Below are 21,786 nucleotides of genomic sequence, written 5' to 3'. Positions count from 1 at the left end.
CCACGAGAACCTTTAGGCAGGGCTGAGGATTTGATAGAGCAACTTACTTGGTCGTGTACCTGCTAGAGACGGAAACACGGAAGGTTCCCAAGGAAAAGGATCCTTATCTGATCCTTATCGGCAGTGTCAGCCTGGACACGCTGTCTGCTGGGAGCATTGGTTGAGGGAAAGGTGTGTCTGGAAATAAAACACGAAAAAATGGGGCATGGCTGGTGGGTGCTGGGCAGGGCGGGACATTTAATACATTAAGGGGCCGTGTTGGCAACGCAGCTTAAATTCAGGGGGTAGGGCGGTGTTTAGCCGAATGTTGGACCGAATTATCTTGGGAGGTCTTTTCCATCCCTTAACGATCCTAAGGGGGCATTTAGTAAATGAAGGAAACTGGGAAGAGCTAGTGGGCATACTTCCACAGTTTCACTTCTTGGAGGTAATACAGACCATAATGGAAGGCGGTATTTTGCTAATCGCTCACTTTTTGGGGAAAAAAAATAAGTTAAGTGCTTCGCGTGAGGCGATTTGAAAATCTGTGGATGCAGGCTCACGAAGAAAGCGGAAAAGCCATTCCCCAGCTACCGGAGGTGGCATCCCGCGCCGGGACGCTTTGAAAAGGCTCCCTAGGAACTTCTCCGCTGGCGCAGGCCGGTGCTTCTCCGAGCAAACCGGGGCGGGAGAACTCAGATGACCCCTTCCGAGCCGCAGAGCTGCCGCGCGGGACCCGGCACCTCCCGGCATCTCCGCAGCGGGGGCAGCGGCAGGGATCGCGCCCACAGGGCGGGCGGGCGAATGCCTTCCGAGGGCTGCGGAGCGGCACCGCGCCGAGGGGAGCCCGGCGGTGTGGGTGTCGGTGTGGGTGTGGGTGTGGGTGCCGGGGCGGGCCCGGGGCGGTGCCCGGGGCGGGCCGGGCGCTCCGTGCGGGAGCAGCTGTCACTGTCAGCGAGCCGGCGAACCGGGATCCCGGCTCCGCGCAGGGGGAATCCCCCAGCCTCGCCCCCGCAGCCAATCGCCGCGCCGAATGCAAATCGCGGCCGCGCCCGGCCCAATGGGAAGGCGGAGGGGCGGGGAGGCGGTCCCCCCGTTGGACGGCGCGGAGGTCGGCGGGGGCCAATGAGGCGGTGAGGCGGGCGGGGCGCGCCCCGCGGGCGGGGACATGCAAATTTAGTTTGAAAAGAGGGCGGGAAATCCGAGTTTCGCGGGAGGCCCTTGGCGCGTAACCCGTCTCCTTTCCCTTCATTCATTGTCAGCAGCCGCCGCTTCCTGGAGCCATTTTCCAGCCGGCCCCACACAGCGGGAGCGGCCCCGCTCCATCCGCCGCATCTGCCCGCCCCGCCGCCTCCGTCCCCCCCCGGCGCCCCGCATCCTGCAGCCGGGGCCCCCCCGGCACCCGCAGCCCCCAGTATTTTGTGCGGGGCCTCGGCATCGAGGAGGAAAGGAGCTAGGAAGGCCGGGGGGGGAGGAGGGACGGGGGGGAGGAGGAGACGCGGCTGCGGGGACAGACCCGGAGGGAAGGATGAGAAGGGGACTCCAGCCTTCGGCCCCGGCAGCAGCGCCGCCGCCCGCGCCGTCCACGGACTCCAGAGCAGCCCCCGCCGGCTTCCCGGCCCGCTTTGCCGCCGGCACCTTCATCCAGATCCGCAGCACCGGCGCCGTGGCGGGGGCGCCCTGTGTTGTCTCCTCCTCCTCCTCCTCTGCCGCCGCCGCTTCCCAGGCTCCCGGTGCCTTTGCCCCGGCGGCGGATGGGGGCCAGCCCGCTGGCAGCTCGCTGTACTGCACCCCCCACGGACCCGCCGGCAGGACGGCGCTGCTGCAGCCCGCTCTCGCCGGAGGCGGAGGCCGCCCCCCGGTAATTTTGTGTTTTCCCCCCGTCCCCGAGGGGAGGGTGAAGGGGACGGGGGGGGATCCCGCCGCCGGCCGGACCCGGGGGGCGGGCGGGGTGCGGGGGGAGGGCAGGAAAGGCGGAGGCAGCGCTTTGTTGCAATAAACTTTCCTGCCTCCTTCCCAACCCCCGCCGCCGGGTCTCATTGAAAAGGAGAGGGGGAAAAAAAAGGAAAAAAAAAAGGGGGGGGGGGGAAATAATAATCCCCCGCCACGTCCCGCCGCACGGGTGCAAAGAGCGAGCCGCCGGCGGCGGGGAAGGGCCCCGGGGCGGGGGGCCGGGCCGGGCCGTGCCCCGCCGGTGTCTCCGCTTCACCCCCGGAGCCGCCGGTGACGTCTGGCACACGTGCGCGGAGGCCGCGGCTGTGACTGGGAGCCGGGGCGGGCGGGGAGGGGGACGCCGCTTCCTCCTCCTCCTCCTCCTCCTCCCTCTGGCCTGGGACAGCCCGACCGCCGGCCGGCTGCCCCCGGCCCCCGCCGCTCTCCGAAATGCCCCTGCAGCAGGTCAGTGACTCGTGGGGCGGCGGCGAGCGCCAACCCTCCTCTCCCCTCGCTTTAGAATTTATACCCCCTCCTGAAAATCTACGCCCCCCCCAAAAAAAAAAAAAAAAATTCCGCCTCCCCCACTCGTGGGGTTTTCTTTGTCCTCGCCGATTTCGGGTGCGCGCTTGGCCCTCGTGGGCTCCGCCGAGTTGGATAGTGGGGGAGGGCGCGGGGCATCCCCGCCGCGCGGGGGTCGTGGGCGTCGGGAGGGGCTCACCTGCCCCCCCGGGCTCCACGACCCCCGCCCGCCGGCGTGGGAGTGCTAAACTCCTTCCCGCTTCTCGCCCCGGTGCGCCCCTGCCAGGGCAAAAGGGGGTTTAACACCCTTCCCCCCCCCCCCCTTTTCCCTGCATCTAGTCGGTGCTGGTCCAGGTATGGGATGGTGCTGTAATTCTGAAATACTTCTGGAAGAGCTTTGGGGGGCAGCTGGGAGGCCCGTGAGGATGGCATGAGCTGCCTCTTGTGTGGGTTTCTGCAGGTGTTGGTTGCTGAGCTAGTGGTGGAAGTTTCAAGGTTCATCAAATCCCATCCAAAGCTTTATTAAAAATTATTGTTATTGATTTTTTACTTTTAAAATAAGCATCTTTCTGTGAAAGAGAATTGATGTTTTTTTTGATGCTCTTGGTCTTCAGCATATCCTAATAGCACTCAGTGTCAAGCAGGCTACTTCAGGCCACTTTGTAAATATTTGGCTGTCCTATGTGAAGGTTGATTCCTAGAAGGTGGTGGTAAGTGAATGCAAAGAGGAGCATATGTTACGTGATGATTCTGGGAAAAAAATTATACCGGCTTTTTTAGCTTTGTGGGAGGGATGTTGATGTCATAGGAACTCCTAAAATTTCTCATTAATGGGTCCTGTAAGTCCTTCATGTATGATTTGGGTGTTTTTTTGGTGTTTTTTTTTTTGGTTTTTTTTTTTTTTTTTTTTGTATGCTGCTCCCCTCTTTAATGGGAAGAACTCCTGGCCTTAAAAACCTGGGAAGGCTTGTTTCTACCTTAAAGGTTTGGAATTGGGGAAAGTTATTTTGGCCTCTGCCTGCAAAGAAGTCCCCACACAAGTGATGAGTTTGTTTTATACCCTCAGCCCCCATATTGACTTTGAGGAGAGATGTGGGATGGAGGAGGAAGAAAGTGGTCAGGCCAGCAGTATCTACAGCCGCTGGCTGGCACCCTCCCAGGGCGATAAGCCATCCATGGCACACACCAGGAAAGGGGCTGTGCATCCTGCTCTGCCCCGAGAGCCGTGCTCCTGCAAGTGCCCTTCTTGGAGCTGTGCTGGTTTGCCGCAGAACCATCTTTTGGGAAGTCAGGCTGAAGCCCCCTAGTGCCCTGCCTTGACTTTCTGTCCCCCAAACTGCTTGGCAGGGACACTATCTGGCCCTTTCTGGTCTGTGGCTTCCAGGTAGTTTTCCTTGAAAGTCATGGAGGATTTTCTGGGAGTGGGAGGTGAGGATGTTCTGCCCTTTGTTCCTAGCAGAGTATTTTTGACAAACTAGTATTGGGGACTGGTGAAAGGAGTGAGAAAACGCTGGGTAGCTGAGGCAGTGAGCTTAGGCAAGTAGAACCAATATAAATTTAGCTCTTGATTATTGAGTTGCAAGTAGTGGATGGAGTCTGAGACCCCCAGCTGAAAACAAGGCCCTGCTATGCAAAAGACTGTAGAGGTTAGTCTAAAATTTGGCCAGCACACCTGCAGTGGTTAGGATTATGAAAATACTCTTGCCTTGCAGATGTAACTGCACTGGCAGCCCACCCATCACTTCCAAATATAAACTATGGTATGACTGAAAAGGAGTCAGTACAGCAGTATAGTTTAGGCTGTGCAGGGAGCTGTTCAACTGCATGAGCAAATGAAAAAGGTTCTTGGGCCCAAGTAAGCTGCTTCCCCTTGGGAATTTGGTAGTTATTATATCTGTGCTTGTGTATGTGTAACACTACTGGAAAAGCCTTGAAAAGTGGCCTAGTCCTTAACAACAGGTCTCTCCAGCCCCACACTGAGGAGAATTTGCACGCTCTTCCATGTCCCAAGCAAACGTCTCCATACCATCCCAAGCCAGTTCCTTGCTCTGTGCAGCTCCTGTGGCTGAGGGTTGCTGACTGGGCCCTGGTGCCCTGGAGAGCCCTGGCTCTGGGAGGCTGTCACCCAGCCTGCCTGCCCTTTCAACTTGAGGGCCTTTTGCAGGATTGCTGGGGAGTTAACAGAAAGTGTTACCAGGTGGATCTGAACCCCTGCTATGGCTTAAACACCAGCAGTAATGAAGAATTTTACCCTTGCAGTTCAACCATCGGCTTGTACCCCTTGGGAGAGCCTGAGCCTCTGGAGACAGGGTCAGTGCTGTGGCAAGGGGCCAGTGGTCCTGCATCCTCCCATGCTCTCCTGCACCCTGCTGGGGGCTGGTGCCTTTTCCCTTCTGGGATCTCAGGCTTCCCCGGATGGAAAATTAACCCTGACCTAAATAAATAAAGGTTTTCTGCTGGGCAAGCAGGTTGAACCAGCTAATGGCAGGTCTGGGAAGTGCCAGGGACCATCAAGAGAAAGTAGTGGCCAAGGATATGGCATAGGAGTTGTGACACCACGCTGTTTTAGTGTCAGTGAGTATGTGAATCGACTTGGATCCTCATGAGAATGCAGGAGAAATTATTGGATGAGGTGCCCGAAAAGCATTCTCACTGGTGCTGCCTTCTCACTTGGTGTGAGAAAGTCACTACCATTTGCACTACCCTGTGCTGAGAAATGGGCTTGCTGTAAAAGCAAGCTGCTCAAAATGTTTCTAATTCAAATAGTAGAGAATTTCTTACTGTCTTTGGGTTATAAAGATAAGCCTTTAAGAAGAGGGCCATTTTCTTAGCCATGAGAAAATGCTTAAATGGAGACACCACCCACATGTTAAGTCCTTTTTAAAAGGGGCTAAATCCTCTTAACAACAATATCTTTAGAGAACTCCTGTGGCCTTTAGATGACATGAGCTGTGGAGAGGCTGGTTCGGCATACTTCAGAAGGGGGCAGGAGGATTTACATTTCCAAGCTGAATACTTAGTACCTCTCTCATTTTTCTGGTGGTTTAGAAAGTACCTCTTCCTCCCTTCTTCTCAGCAAGATGCAGCTGGAAAGGGAGAAAAATGGGATAACGCACAGTCTTTCTCCTAGGTGTTATGTAAAGGAGCAAGCCAAAAAAGACATAAACCAACAAGGATTTAGGGTATGGAAGAAGAATATGTAAGTCACATAAAGAAGCAGGCAGTGAACTTAGTAGCTTTTCTTTATTTTGCAGCAAAGAAAATGTTTGTATATGAAGACACAGGTGTTTTCATATTCAGACCTGTTTTCTTTGCCTGATGTTTCGTGTCAGTAGGATGAATGTTAGGATGAGTCTGGGACCTTTGCTTTTTGACTAGCGTTTAAGGGATTTTCTTTGGTTCAAATCCCTCTTCTCCAGCAACTGTTTCTGAGCCCTGGGAGGTGCCACGTGGTCCTTTGGGTGCAGCTGTCTGAGGCGAGTTCAAAGAAGTATAAATCATGATTGCCTTAACCACGCTGACAAACATCTTGTGAAAAGTGGGCATCCTAATAAAACCCTACAGGAATAGGCTGTAGCTTGCTGATGGCTTCGCTATCCTCATGCAGAGTCCAGCTGTGCTGGTGTGGCTCCATCTGCACCAGAGCTCCTGAGTATGGTAGCCCCAGGATGATAAGGGCTTTTGGCAGGGTTCCATGAACAGCTGAGCTGCTCAAAGGCTTTACTGTTGCTGGAAGGAGTAGGCTTGCTTGTCCCTCACTGTCTCCTCTGTATCATGTCCTTTGCTCTGCCTATGGCCAGACAGGGTTCTTCCCCAACCACTGGGCCTGGGGAGCATCTGGCTGTGCTGACAGATTGTTTTTTTTTCTGTTTTAACAAGGTAGAAGAGCTGGGTCTGAGCACTAGGTCTGGCAGGCATCTTGGGCCCAAGATGGGGTGAGTGAGGAGGAAGGAGACAGGAACTTGCCCATCCAGTGGTGCAGAGGTGTTAAATTATCCCAGCAAGCCTCCGTTTTATCATGTTGGTCTTATTGTTCTTTCTGTGAGTGTATTTTCCTTGCACCACTAGTCTGCTTACCAAAATCTGGGTAGGAGTCACGTTATGTCCTGTTTATTCTTCTGTAGCGGATGCTCCACCTGGTTGAGCAAATACAGGCATTTTGTTTCCCCTCATTTTATTCCAGGTGTGTTGGTGCTGTTCTGTTAATTTTTACTGTGTGCTTATCTGTGAGTATGTGCAAGCATTTACAAGGAGAATAATCTTAGAATTCAGGAACAGCTGTATATTTTGCAAGATGAAGGGTTTCCCCACTACTTCTCTGACTATGACTGTGGCAAGTGTTTCAGGAAAGAACACAGGGAGGGAGACTTGCACAGGAAAGCCCTTCTTGCTTCAAGAGAGCACTTTCTTGGTCAGGGGTTACAGTGGGTTTTATAGCTTCCAGTGGCTGATGATTTTTGTGATCCCTGTTTGAATCTAGCTGTATTTCTGACCTTAGGTAGCAACAAGTTCTAGCAATGATTTAGCTATTTTGTATGAAAGGAATAAACTATTTTCTTTGTTTCTTGCCTTGCTTTTTGTTTATTTTTTCAGCTTGAACTTGCTGTCTATAGTGTTCTTGGGTGATCCTAGATATTGTGGTAGGGAAAAATGATTTTCTGATATGTGTTTTTCTGCACAGTTTATGATAAATTATCTTATATCCTCAGATGTCTTCCATTCTGAAGAGTGTCAGACAATTCATTTCTCCTGAAATGAAAGCCATTAATGTGAAGCTAAAGGTGTCCTTTTGTCAAGGAACCACATGGGTGTGAAAACAAGTGTGTCTTCTGTAATTGTGAGTTTTTACTTGTGAAACTTATGTGGACTGTCAGCTTTGAAAGGTGTTTTGAACATGTGGTAAACTCACTCTGCAGAGACCCTTTCAGACCCAACTAGTTTCATGATGTCTTAACCTGGCCCTGGGGAGGGGAGTGGGAGATGTGGGACAGAGGGGATGAGTAGGCTTGGCTGCTGTGGGAATAGCTCATTATGAGATGCAAAAAGGAAAGTGAACTAGCACCATTCCTCTTTGGAGCCCAGTCCTGTGCAGGCCAGTAGGCCTGGTGTGGCTGTGGAAGGGAAATTCAGCCCATCCCTCCTGAGCATTAAGAATGAGATTGATGAAATGAAGACAAGAGCTTTTCTTGGTAGCTTCAAGTATGGTATCTTCTGGGCTTCACTTCTGAAGGTGCCTGCTTGGCTGATGGCCGTGGCTCTGGTGGCAGGGCTGGTCCTGCTGCTGGTGTGCAGGGGTGGGAAGGTGGCTCAGGCTTTAGTCCTGGTTTGTGGGGGAACTGCCTGCTAAGGATGGGTTGGAGACTCTGACTTCAGTTCCAGTGTGTTTCTTGCACCAGTGGTGGTAACGAAGATCCAGCCCAGTGTGGGGCTTCAGCAGATGGAAAGGTCTTAGAGTAACTAAATCTCCAGGTTCTATAGTCTCTGCAAATAATCCCATTTGCAGCTGGCAGCCCTGAGTGTGTCTATGGAGGTATATATATGGAGGTAGCTCTCATCCTTACAAATGACTAAGTTGGACTTCAGGCTTTTGTTTTGGCTGACAGAGTTAATCACTTCCTGCATTATTTTTCAAGACCAGAGTTGTGCACAAAACAGTAATTCTGGGGAGAAGAAACCCCCATCGTGTTCCCTGGGAGAAATGGTGTGCAGTGGGAGGGAGGCTGCCCGTGCCTCTGGGATGGGGCTGCTGCTGTGCTGGAGGTGCTGCTGGTGAGGTATTTGGATTCTGTTTCAATTTCAGTTCTGTTTGAAGACGGGCTTGGCAAAATTGCCCAATATATCACATCTTTAAAAAGGAACTATTTAACTTCTGTTTTCCTCAAGTAAGTTGGTCCAAAACCACACTTGGAAGTGCTATGCCTTGCATGGGTGTCTCTTGAAGTACTATTCTGTCTGCTTGGATGCTGCTGCTATTTGCTGGATCTAGTGGCATTCATGGAGTTGTTAATGCCTTGTGAGCTCAACATAGCCTGTGGTAAATATTTGCATCTGCAAGCCCTGTAAAGGGAGAAGGCAGGAGCTTGACTAGGTGTTGATTAAGCCAGAGCTTAATGAAAATGGCCTCTGTTGTGTGGTTAGAGAGTACTGCTTCATGGGTTTTAGCATCCCTTTTATACTTACATGAATGCATAGCAAGTGTGCTGGTAGCTGTTTGCAAACTGAGCTTGCTTAAGGTTAATGGCGTGTGTCACGAGTCTCCTGTCCCACTTTATGAACGTGGGCAGTTGTTGACCTGACCTGTGACAGTGTGAAAACTAACATGCTAACTCTGGCACTGCTGCACATGCATACCCTGCAGCTCTGAGGTGTTTTGTGTCCAAGCTCTTTGGCCTAGGACTAAGCTAGGAAGACAAAGTGGGGCATTAAAGATCACCTTCTCAGAATCAGCCAGCATCTCTTCTGTGAGTGTGCTGTTATGTGGGCAAATACTGCTTTTCTTTATTCCTGTCTCTGAAAGTAAAACCAGTATTCCGTTTCATTGCTTTCTTTGAGTAGGAGACTTAATTTGATCACCTCCAGCTACTTTCAAGATTCTTCCAACTTGTATGTGGCTGCATTTAGGCCCAGAAGTGTCCATTATGTAATGGCCAATATGCCACAATGGCTGGTGGCATATTCAGGTGCCTCGCTTCAAGGGTCTAGAACCTGATTTTTCAGAAGATGTGGGGTGTTTCCTGTGATGCACGCTTGCAGTATTGCAGGTGTTGAGTCCCTGGAATCTGGAGCTTTATATGGACAAATCACTGTTAAAAGCGAGGCTGCTATTATTTTGGCTTTAATTTCTTTATTTTTACAATGAAATTTTACAATCTTGTCACATAGACTTTGCGAGCCACTAGATGTTTTGCAAAAATCTGTGAAAACTTTTAGAAAACACGTAAAGAACTATTTTTGGTAAAATAAGTTGTATTGGGCATCTGGACAGCAAGAGATGTTTGCTTAGCCTTTGCTGCTTCAGCTCCAGCATTCCTGCCCTGAGTTGTGGTATGTCTGCTGTTTATGTATGCATAGATTCTAAAAGTAATTTTCATTAATGAACTTCTTGAAAGACATTCTCATCTTAGCCATGCTATTCTGGTTTGGTTTTTTTTGCTTGTTGTACAGCTGTTGGTTCAAAGGTTGTTGCATATTGCATAACTTAGTGCTAGAAGAGGGGGGCGGGTGAAGGAACTCATTGGCAAACTTCCTTCCTTGTTAATTAAGGTGACATTAAAGGTCTCTGGTTTAGGACTCAATGGTGCACACCATGCACTGCACAAGTCTAATTCCTATATGTCATGTCAGGCTCATTGGTCCACTCTGCTAGTTCTCTCTGAATATAACTTCGTCTTAATTTTGGTTCTACCCGTTAGTTATAAAATCATACTAAAATTAGAGTGCAGTAACAGATACTTGTTTTTTTTTTTTTTGCAAGCCACTGAATATGCACTGTAGGATTTTATATTTTTTACACGTTTTAAAGTACAGATGTAATTTTAGAGTGAAATACTTCTCCATGGGGTGTGTGTACTAGGCTGTCTAAAAACTTAGCTTTCAAGTTTGCCTTTAAAATGTTTTTCAGAAACAAATTGGCATGTAGACTTGTTTGCCTCTCTCCTTCCTAGACCTTCAGTTTAGGAGGTGTCATCTGGTAAATTTCAGGTCTGGAAGTAAAAACCTTATTTCTTGGCTCAGCAATTAATTATATTGGTGCAGTCCATCAATATATGAGATCGACAACAGGCTTCTGACTTTTCGGGTACTACCCGAATGTAAGCACATAAGTATGTAAAAAGTACAAAATGATGCACAGAGAAGGTTTCACCTTGTACCATAGGTGGAATGGTGATTTGTGTGTCCCAGGTTGTCTACCATGGCTTAGGCTGGGTATTAGGGAAATGGTCTTCACCCAGAGGGTGGTTGGGCACTGGAACAGGCTTCCCAGGGCAGTGGTCACAGCCCCAAGCCTGGCAGAGTTCAAGAAGCCTTTGGACAATGCTGTCGGGCACATAGTGTGATTATCAGGGCCGTCCTCTGCAGGGCCAGGAGTTGGACTCCGTGATCTTATGGGTCTGTTCCATATGGGTTATTAAATGGTTATTAATGGGTAATGGTTTTAAACTAAAAGAATGTGGATTTAGAGTAAATATAAGACAGTTTTTACAGAAGGGCTAATGAAACATTGGAACAGGTTGCTCAGACAGGTGATAGGTACCCATTCCTGGAAACATTCAAGGCTGGGTTAGATGGGGCTCTGAGCAACCTGATCCAGTTAGATGTCAGTGCTCATTGCAGGGGGGTTGGACTAGATGACCTTTAAAGATCTCTTTCAACCCAAGCTATTCCATGATTCTGTAGGAAAATGCATGCTCTAAGGAGCAGATCTGAAGGGTTTGCTGCATTCTCTGAGTGCTTCTGTAATGGAAACTGGGCTTTCCTTCACCTTCTGCTTGAGTGTTTTTTAACATCTGCTGTCTTTAAAGTCATTTTCCTACCAGGGACACTAGAAATAGAATTATATGGAATTATAATGTCTTGAGCAATGCTAGTAACCTAATAGGGCCTTCAGTACTTGTTTTCTTGAGCTGTTAATTCTGGAATTAAATGGCAATTACCATGTATATATGCTGGTGCTATTTTGCCTTACCAGCGTTGTGTTTTTAGACAGCGTTGGTCCCACACATTGACAGTCGGTTTTTTGTCCCCATACAGTAAGCTAGTTCACACTTTGTCTAATGTCTTCGCATAGCGGGAATTGATGTTGGTTACAGCTCTCACAGAAGGCTTTTGTGTGGTGATATCTGAAAGCTGTCTTGTTGGAGCTTTTATCAAGGCTATTGCAATGAGGCCATTATCTCCGCTCATGGAAAACATAGATATTCGCAGAAATTTTTATAGCAATGCTTGGTAAGTGTCATGCTGGGACAGAGTGACAATGCTGGAGCAGGACAGAAATAATACCCGAGGTGGCAGCCATGCCGTGGCGGGGTGTTATCTGTCCTTGCAGACTTGGGGACAGGGTGGGAAGGGAACCCCGCACGGGGCAGACGGCGGGTGGTGATCAGGGCTATCGCAGGCACGAATAATCCTGGCTGTCAGCTCAGCAGAATAAAGTTTCACTTTTCATGGTAAGAGTTTTCTGGAGTGGCTCTAAGTAACCCAGCTCTGAATTGCTGTATATAATTGCTTCTGCACCTCTTCTGCGCTGTATTTTTTTTTTGGGTGGGTTGTTTTTTTGGTTTTTTGGGATTTTTTTTGCTTTTAGTTGCGTGGTATCTGTGACCAAAAAGTGTCTCTGGGGAGTTATGTAAAACTGCAAGTCGGGTGAGAGGAAGCTGAAACTTCACAACCCGGCTGTAGTACCCTTAAGCACAAAATTCTTTCAGCCAGTAAAAAAGACAACTTACTACTTGAGGTGGGTGCAGGGAGTGCTTTAAAAATTATAATAGCATTTTCACTGGTTTCTTTGTCTCAGCCGTGGGTATTTCACTGGGTTTATTCTTTCTTTTCCTCAGGCTTTTTTTTTTTTTTGTAAAATACAGTGTCCCTAGAGCATAAGCAAATTGCTCATTTTCTTTCTCTGATTCTTAATCATAAGAGCTTGCCTTGATGATTTTTCCCACCTCAAATTAGCAGTTTATTTATAACATGCTAATGTTCTGCATGCCCATTGGTATTACTGTTCTGTCGTGCTGAGCTGAGAATTGTTCTCTCAAAAACTGACACTGCAAAGATGACATAAAAGAACGTGAGAAATTGCCTATGATAGAGAAACATTCAGGTGGCTTTTGGTATGACTTTGATTCACGCTTTCTATAAAATCATTTACATTTCCTTCCTGATTTCTATTGCTAGTCACATTTGTGTTGCTTGGTTTTATTTTTGCTTACCAAAAATAAAGAAAAATGCAGACCGTTGGCTTTTGGCATCCTCGTTACCCTGTTGTTCCTACTGGCAAACTTCTCTGTGATCGTCTTCCACGCAGTGTCACCAGCTGCCTTCTTGGATTGCAGGCAGGGGAATGAGGAACTTCAGGGGGTGTTTCCCCCTTCCTGCAGGGTGCCTGTTGAAAGCCTCTTCCAAATCTAGGGATTAGCGGCATCCTTCCCATTGGCCCTCCACTTCAGCTGCTCTGCAGAAAGGCAGGGGAGCATTCGAAGCCCACATCGTGCAATGTGGGGTATCTTGTGCGTGGAAAAGCAAAGGGCAAAATAAAAACATATCCCATGAGTTTCTGTACTTGGAGCCATGTGGTTTGTAGGTGTTTACAAGAGAGATGGCAAAGAAAGATGCAAGATCATTTGGCAGCCTCCAGCGTTGTTATGACCTGTTCATCTCTAAAGATGCTCTTCATGTTGCTGCTGGTCTTGGCGCACTGAAGTCCTTCCCTATTCTCGTCTTGGTGGCGTCGTGTTTGCTGAATATGTGGGAAGTGAATGCAACAGTAGTGAACAGGTTGTGTGCAGTTGGCTAGATATTAAACTTAGGTACAGCCTTCTGTGGGCAGAATTAAGTTAGTAGTTACAAAGGAATTTCTTTGGTGGTATTTGTATTTTAGGGGGACAGAAACCCCTTTTGCTGTGACAGGGAATGTGTAGGGAATTCCAGAGACTGGCGTATTTAATTTAGAGGAGGAAAAAAAAAAAGAGAAAAGGAGGCAAATCCCCCTTATTCAGAGCCATATGTTCAAAATAGTATGCTTAGTGTGATTTATATGCTTCAGAATTAGGGAAGAGGGTTGCTAGGAAAAGTAAGATGCATTCACTTCCTTCACCTAAAAGAATTTTATACAGATGATTACAATCTGCCTCCTTTCTCCCTCTTTCCTAGTCCTGGAGAATAATCAATTTAGCGATAAGTCAGAGCAAGCAAAAATGTGATTGTTCTCCTCTGCAATGCAGAGACTAAGATGGACTCCTTTCTCTAAGGCCAAAATCAGGTCTTTCTGTTTTGAAGTGAATCAAGAATTACCATTATGTTTTCAGTAAGAAACGATCAGAATTTCAGTCTTTTTCTTTTCCCTTTAAGATTTATGCACTTTTGGGGCTTTTTTGACTACCCTTTCACTCTTTTGATGGCCTCAATGCCAGTTTCAAGCCGCTTCCTTACTTCCAACGTGTGGAAGCAGCACCAGTTGTACTGGACAGGGATTATAGCTGTTGGAAGTACTTCATTTCAAGCAGAGAAATGTGGCTTTCCCAGCTGTTTAAAAAGTTCAGTTGCCTCAGCATGTGGAGAGCAGGTCCCAGACTGTTCAACCAGCAGCAGAGAAGGGGGCTCCCTGCCTTCAGACCTTGCAGGGAGAAATCTTGAGGCATCTGTGAGGTGCTATAGTATATCTAGTGAAAACATCAGATACTTGAGCTTGCCTTATTGACTTGTTGGATGGCAATACTTTGTTGAAATGGAAAAAGCCAACAGATCTGGAACTTTGTATAATAGCGCAATGGTGTAAGAGGGGTGGCATAAAGATCCCAGCAAATGTACTTGCTCACCAGAGCTACACCAGCTTTCCCACTGAAAATGCAAGTGTGGCATGCCTAGAAGATTAGGAATTGCCTGTCTGCCTGAAATGGTCCTGGAAGGTTTGCTTTCCTCCTGGAAAACTGATGTCAGATTCTTTGTCCAGATTTAGCCCAGTCTCTTTGGTTAGTGTTGATCAAATTATATGAAAATGTATTGTTCCTTCTGCTGCAGAGTGATGCCGAATGCCTTCTACAAGTACTTCACCTCTCCCTGAGAAATGATGCTTTTTGTCCTCGTTGCTCTGCCTCGTGTTTGAGTGCCTCTCCATGGCACTCAAAGCTTGTGGTCATGAGCCCCAGCATGGAGCAGGTGCAATGATCTTCCCAGCCAGAACCTAGAATTAGAAGTATTGTCTCAATGGGAAGGTACATTTTAACTGGCTACATGCATCTCCTGTAGCGTGATGAAATTGCATTGGTGTTTTCACTAAGCTTTTTTATCCAGACTATCAATTTCAACAAAGTGTTTTCTTAAGTTCATTCTAAAGGTCTTTAATCTTAGAAGACAGGCCAGCAAGGCGGTTTAGCTAAAGAACCTTTTAGAATCACAATATGGAATTTTTTCACCCTAACAAGGGAAGGTGGCGGTTTGAGCACGTGCCAGTTTGCCTTTCCAGAGCTGTGATACAGCTGAACCACAGTGGAAATCTGGAACCATAACAACACAGCTTATAGGAAGTTTGTCTCCCTGCATTAAACCACAAATGTGGTCAATGTTAGGAGAAGCAATAGCAGAGGGGAAGAAAGGTGGTAGTATTTGATTAGCTTTTTTCTCCTTGTTTTCTGTTGTGAGGGAAGAGCGATAATATTACTAACTGATGGTTCCAGTTTCCTTGTTACACTTTGAGGATACTCTTTTAGGGTAGATATGATAAGACTTGCTTTCAGCATTTTAAATGCTGTTAAGCAGTTGTGCTGCTTGGTAAACTGTTGGGTATTTCTGAAGACAGTAACATGGAGAAGAGGATTAAATACCATGTCAAGTTCCTTCAGGTGGTCGCTAGCTTCATGCAGGGATTGAAATGCAAAGTGATTCAGTCGTGATGGGTTTCTGCAGGAGGTTTTTGAGGGATAGAAGTCTTCCTATTGGTCCTCACCATTGTGCCCTACACCAGCATGCTGTATTCATTCAGTTCAGCAGCACGAGAATGGTTGTCTGTCTTGGACGCTAAAATATCCTGCTGTTTCCTATCTACACGTTCTTGGAAATGAAATGTAATCCTCTCATAGGCAGAGTAGCCTTAATTGCCTCAGGGGATAGGAAGGAAAGGATGATTTGGGAACCAGGTCTATGCTACTAGAAGCTCTTCCTGTGACAGAGGGGATTTCCTGGAACCATGCTGGGAGACCCTTTGGGGATGTGGTTTCAGAGTCAACTTGCAGCCACAATCCAAATTGGTGCCATGACACAAATAAGGTCATGCTGCCCTCCCTCCCTCCCTGCTTTGGCGCCTGCCTTCGTACCTCTCTGTGTTTGTCAGACTGGGGAGTGCTCCAGCTGAAAGCTAACACTGGCTGAGTGATTAGTTTTCAGCACAAGGAGCTCCCTGGCCCAGCTGGCCGCAGGGTTAGGGTGGAGGTGGCCAGCAGAGGCTGCCCCTGGCCGTGCCCTCTCCCCATGCATGGGACGCTTGCTTGGAGTGGCAGCAGACCAGGAGCCTCGCTGGGTGTGTGACCTCAGCATCTCCTAGAAGCCAGTGGAGCTGTGCAGAGCGAAACCTTAAGAGATGGCTGTGCAAAGAAATAGGCAGATTTTGTGCCACTACTCTCTGCTTGGGTTACCGAGGGCGTGCAGCTGCCACAGCCTGGCCAGCAGCGCCCAAGGGCTGGAGGGAGCTCGCACGCTCTCCACACCTCCAGCTTTGAAGTGCTTGGGGGCAGTATAGCTGGTTTGTGAGCACATGGAGGAGTAACTGGCTGAAAACATCCTCAGTTCATGGAGGAAAGCCATATTTGCTTAAACTGGGAATCTGCTCAGTGCCATTTGCACCATGCCTCATGTGCTTGTCTTCCAGTCCCTGACCGAGGCTCCCAGGCTACGTGTAATTTAATTACAGTCTGATGGCTGACACTGAAGTAGGTGAAGATAAAAATGTAATTTGTGCCTAGAAGTTATGTATGTAGTGAGCTTGCAATACTGGAGACCTCGGCAATCACTGCTATCAGGGTATACCTCCAATGGAAAGGCTGGCTGTGCTGCTCTGGCAGGTACAGTCTGACAGGTACAGCTCTAAACAGGGCTTTAATGTGACTGATTGTTAATAGGTGAAAGTAAAGGAGTTGTGGTCTTGCATGAAAGATCACAGAATCCTTGGAGATAGCAACTGGGATGGCTTTTACAGTCAACAACCGCAGCAGCCACAGCTGAGGGCCTTGTGTTGTGTAGCTTATGAAGGTGGGAAGGCTCATGGGTCTTCTGGTCAGATGGGTGGTAAGGAATACCAGTCACATGCAGAGTTGGCCAAGGAAGGTTGAGTTTCATGACTGCACTCATAGCAAAGTCTCCTTTCTGCCCCTTGAATGGCGAGGTGGAGCCAGCCTGTGTGGCAGCGAGAGCATCCAGGGCCCTGTTTATTCCATGCTACAGCAGAATTCTGCCTTTGTGACCAGAATATACTGCTGAATTTCAGCTTTGGCTTAAAAGAAGGTGTATCATTGTTATGGTAAGTAAACCTCCGCTACAAACTCAGCTAGTGCAGAAGTAACTCTGGAGACAGCCTGTAATTCACAGGGCTGTGAAATAAGAGTTTCACTTTAACCTGTTGTCTGTTTTCAAACATAACTATTTTGTTATTGATTACTTGCAAAAACGAAAGGTCTGATGTGTTTATCTCTCAATCCTTACACATGCTGCCCACTGCCAGTAGCCTCATTTCTCCCCTCAGCAGCTGCCAAAGTTTCCATCTTTCTCCCAATTTCTTTAGCACCATTGTGCATTGAAATGCTTGCAGGATAGCAGTATGCAAAAGCTGTGTAGCACTCCTGTTTATCTTGGAAGTCAATGTTTTACACAAGGAGCGCTGTAACTCTGCCATATTTACTTTCTTGCATTTAATTCAATAAAATGTATTTACCTGAAGTGGACACGAAATTTCCAGTTTGCAGTGGAAAGCGTAGGACCAGGCTGCAGAACTCGTTCCAAGTCAGGACAGAGTGCGTGAGGGCTCCTTGCCAGTGCAAAGCGTGGGAGGAAATTCGGGAGTAAGATGACTCTTGCTGCTATCATCAGCAGGCGCCTGTTGAAAGGGTAGGAGTTATGGATGTCAAGGCAAGACAACAGGTTTTTGTGTTTTCTTGAATTTTAGACTTCCAAGACAAACCAATGACTGGCAAAGCAGGTTTCGTTCAATACTGTCTTTGCTTTAGCTTGGATAAGAACTTGCAGTCTCAGTGAGATGTAGTCAAGTTTTCTAGGGTAATCTTAGCTTTACAGTTTGATTATAGTTTGGAATTAGGGTTGGGAAAACAATTAGTGTAGAAAATGAGGGTTTGTGTGGGAATCTATCATGCTTAAGGATTTTAGCAAGCCTACAGGCTGGTGGGAGCTTCCCACAGCTGCCTCAAGTTACCTTTTCTTCAGCTTCTGAGAGAACAAGGCTGTCCTCCTTCTATCCATATATTGTTGAGAGAGGGCATCGTCCACAGGCTATTTTTATTCCTATTCCTTTCCATAATTATATGTAGCTTTTATAAATCTGTCTGGATGGAAAGCTCTCGTGTACTTTTGAAGGGCTTATTTGATCTAAATTTAAGGATGTCTCATGTCCAGTTGTGAAACTTGCTATTTTAGTTCAGCCTACCTACAGCTTTTACTAAAACAAGAGGAAAAGGATTAAGGGGAGAGACTGAAAAGTGTGTGTGAGAGGAGGGAAAGATGACTCATAAGTGGGACTGCATTTGAAAATGAAAAGGATCAAGGTGTACTGATCATAAGAGAGAAAGTTGTGGCTTCTCTGAAGAAGGCACAATTAAACCATATGGTCATTTATCTTCTGAACAGATTAAGGTATGTTTGGAGAGGAGTCCATGCGCCTGAACTGAGTAGATAGATTTCTTCTCTCTTCAAAGTTATTTAAAGAAAGGAATTTTTAGTGCAGCCTTTAATAGGTGATATTTTAGTGCTAGATTCCACTGGAAGACTTCCCCAGGCTTCTGGAAAATCCCATTTAGCTGTCCATTGCCTGTGGGATAGTTCTAATAGCTGCATGGTTATACAGCAGGACAGGTAGCAGAAAGAGGGGGAAGGCCACAGTACAAGAAGCCAGGTGGACTTTTTCAGAACTTTAGGCTACAATCAATGGAAGTTAAAGCTCGTGAATAGATGCACAAATTTCTGCTTTCAATCCAGGTCTTGTCTCTTTTATTCCTCTGCTAACATTCTACTCTTCCAGCCTTGTGCCAGTGCCTGTAAAACTTCCAGAATACTTGGGATGGCCAATAGTCTTGAAATAAACCTTTCTGTAGGGCTTTAAGGTAGTGTGCAATTATGAGGATGGAGTTCTTCTGTATACAGCACTGCAAAGAGTGCCTGTGGTATTTCCAAAAATGTTTACCCGCAGTATCCCACAGCCAGCTCTTCCTACCTTCACCCTTCTTCTCCTGCTGAAAGCTAGAAGTTAACAAAGGTACAGCTGTCCGGCATGTGAATGAGGCTGATAGAAAATACATTTAATTTTGTAAGGCATTTTGATTAACAAAAGGAACTGTCAATGTGAAATAGGTTTAAAAATTGGCCAAGTGGAAGGAAAAGGGTTCTTTTGATTGATTCCAGTGAGTCTTTTCACTAATCCCAATACTATGGAGTGCTTTCATCGTTGTCGCAGAAGTAAACAGAAAAACTGTTACTGATAGTAATTGCCAGCAGAATAGGAGATGATAATGGAGCTCTCACGACTTCCTCTGTAGGCACATTCAGACACACTGTGTCTTTAGTACGGCGAAAGGCAAAGTTGTATGCCAGAGCACAGGGAATGCAAGGCATGCCTTATGAAAGGGGGCCTGTATCCTGGAAAGCAGCACTTCTGAGAAGTCTGTGGTGGACAAGCAACTGCACACCAGCTTCCAGCACAATGCTGAGAGGCAGTGGCACTGAGGCTTGAATCCTGGAATGTACAAAAAATGAATAAGGGTGGGGACACTTTTACCTCACTCAACAGTTTTGGTATGACTGATACCTGAAATAACGTGATGTGATTCAGTGCTAGTATTTGTAAGGGAAAGATCTTGAAATTAGAAGATGCTGTTAAACAGGGCAGCATGAATTATTTGAGGTCTGAAGAAAATGCCCTTCAGTGCAACTTAAGCAATATTTTGCTTATGAAATTAATATTAAGGAGCGACTTGACTGGTAAAGAGATACAGAATTGGGGGTGGTAGTTGATACAGCTGATGGTTGCACTGCTGTCCAAAGGGACTTTGACAGGCTTGAGGAAGGGGCTGACAGGAACCTCATGAAGTTCAGCAAAAGAAGTGCAAAGTCCTGCCTCTGCAGAAGAATAATTCCAGGTACCAGCATGGGCTAGGACAAACTTGCAGAGTGAGAAGATCCTTTCCCTCCGCTCAACCCTGGTGAGACACAGCTGACGTGCTGGGTCCAGTTCTGGGCTCCCCATTGTGAGAGGACATGGACATACTGGAGCAGGTCCACTGAGGGGCTATGAGGGTGGTTAAAGCCTCAGAGAATCTCATATAGTAAGAAGAGGCTGAGAGAGCTGGAACTGTTGAGCCTGGAGGTGTTTAAACACATGGTGGGAGAGAGTGAAGGAAATGGAGCCAGGCTATACTCAGTGGTGGCCAGTGACAGGATACAAGGCAATGGGCAAAAATTGTAATGAAGAAAGTCCATTTAAACAGAAGACTATACAGCAGAGGTATGCTGGAACAGGTCCCTTAGGCTGTGGAGTTGCATTCACTGGCCATATTAAAAACCCAACTGAATACAGCCCTGAGCATCCTGTTCTAGTTGCCTTCTCTTTGAGCAGTGGCAGGTGGACTAGATGATCTCCAGAGGTGCTTTCCCACCTCAGCCACTCCCTGAGATGATTCTGATGTTAAAGGACTTCTTAAGTTGTTGAACTTGAGCACATGGCTAATTTAATATTGAAAGCTTAAACAATGCAAATTCAAAGTGGGAATTAGATTTTTTTAAGTGAGGGGAAAATAATGAGTTTATGCCTTCCAGTTTTGACACAATGACTGTTTGGCTGTAATTTCTCTGTAGAGCTGTGCTCTGTAATTTCAACTCTGAACAGCCTTGAGGTTAGCAAATCCTTCTACTTGCTTTTTGGTAGGAGCAACTGTGTTTATGGTACTTTCTGACAGGTGCTTGTTCATTTCATTTTCATAACAAAGATTCTAAAATTGCATTCTTATCCTTGGCTACAATAGCACAGCAGCTAGGGTCTGTGATACGTAGGAGGTGATATTAGAAAGTCAGATTCTTTTCTTTCATCAAAGTGTAGATTAGAAAGAAAAATGCAAATTCACTTCATTTTAAAATTTGAGACTTCAGAGTGCTACTAATTTTTCTGGAGAAGTCATCTCAAGGTGTTCACTTTAGGAAATACATTGTAAAGAAGACAAAGTAGAAGGGACAGATTGTGTCTGGTGTGGGCCAGTTTTCGCAGAGGTTAAAGTCCTTGTTTGACTGTATGACCGAAGATGTTATGCTTTACCAAAGCCAAAAGCGATACTTTTTGAAAATATCCTATATAATCTGAGAAAAAGCAGCAACTTTAATGTCTTTTCCCCTAGAAATTCATTACCTGTGACTCCCTGGAAAACCATCTGTTTTGGTTGTTGTCTTGTAAATTAGGCTGTCATATCAGTTGGTTTACATTGTCCTGTGCATGACAGAGTTTTCCTAAATGTGAAAAAGAAAATTATTTAGTCTACCAATACTCATTCACTTCACTTAAGGTCTGCTGCCATCTTGTCTTCTTTTTATTCCCTCTCTGTCAATGGCAATAAGTAAAGCTTCCTGTTTGAAATCAGTTTGTTGTCATTTTGCCAGCACACTCAGGTTGTTCTGCTCCATGGTGTGGCTGATGGATTGATAAAATACTGCCAAGGTAGAATGTGCATCACAGTGAAAGCTCAGTGGATTAGTTGTTCTTTGTGACAATACACAGCATTTGAAGCATCAGGAACTCGGCTATCTCTGTGCCATTTCAGCCTTGTAAACTGTTGCCAAACTGACCTGTGCAATAAAAGTAAATGCAGCAGCTGCCTACCTTCATGTCGGGAGGGAGGAAGTCATCAGTTTCTAGAGTTAGGCAATGCAGGCTAGGTGAAAACCAAGTTTAGTTTGTAGTCAAAGAAATGTGCTGTGAAGAGAAGCCTTCTGATGGCAGTACCAGCTCCAGGTCTAGGGTGGAGGAGGCTGTCAGCCATAACTGGGGTCTTTAGGGCCCAGCTGTCTGTGATTATTGCCCTTGCTCTCTTATAATCTTTTATCTGTTTCTGTGACTTTCTGCTAATGTGGAGCCTCCATTCTGACTGCTTTTGGGAATAGCTGCTTTTGGATATGTAAACCGTGTTTTCCTGTTTCTTGGGCACTTTTTATTTATTTTTGTTACTCTGAGGTTTGGTATGTGGAAGATGTTATTGTGTTAACTTCATCAAGGTTATGTGAGGATTTTTTTTTAATATAATGCTGGTAATTTAATTTTTTAAATGGTACTTAATTAACTTGAGAATGCACAAGAGATCAATTTATCAAAGTCAGCATTATGGTTACCTATAGGTGCAAGGATAACTTATCAGGCTTAATCTGTTTGAACAATGTTGA

At 46.8% G+C, this 21,786-nt stretch overlaps 1 protein-coding gene across 3 annotated transcripts in view; it reads left to right on the top strand.

Moving 5' to 3' along the window:
- Positions 1–1,266: 1,266 nt before the first annotated feature.
- E2F3 (E2F transcription factor 3) overlaps positions 1,267–21,786 on the top strand; it is a 42,131-nt gene continuing 21,611 nt past the window's right edge. For 2 of the 3 annotated variants that reach the window (XM_038129221.1, XM_038129220.1), the window contains exon 1: positions 1,267–1,840. In XM_038129221.1, the coding sequence (XP_037985149.1) occupies positions 1,508–1,840 (333 nt within the window). In that variant the 5' untranslated portion in view covers positions 1,267–1,507. Of the gene's footprint in view, positions 1,841–2,041; positions 2,377–21,786 lie in introns of those variants that run through there. The other variant, XM_038129222.1, reaches the window with a different exon arrangement.

The sequence above is a fragment of the Motacilla alba genome, chromosome 2 (assembly GCF_015832195.1).
Source record: "Motacilla alba alba isolate MOTALB_02 chromosome 2, Motacilla_alba_V1.0_pri, whole genome shotgun sequence".
Lineage (NCBI taxonomy): Eukaryota > Metazoa > Chordata > Aves > Passeriformes > Motacillidae > Motacilla > Motacilla alba.
The sequence above is the reverse complement of the archived record's forward strand: the minus strand, read 5'-3'. Positions and strand labels throughout refer to the sequence as shown.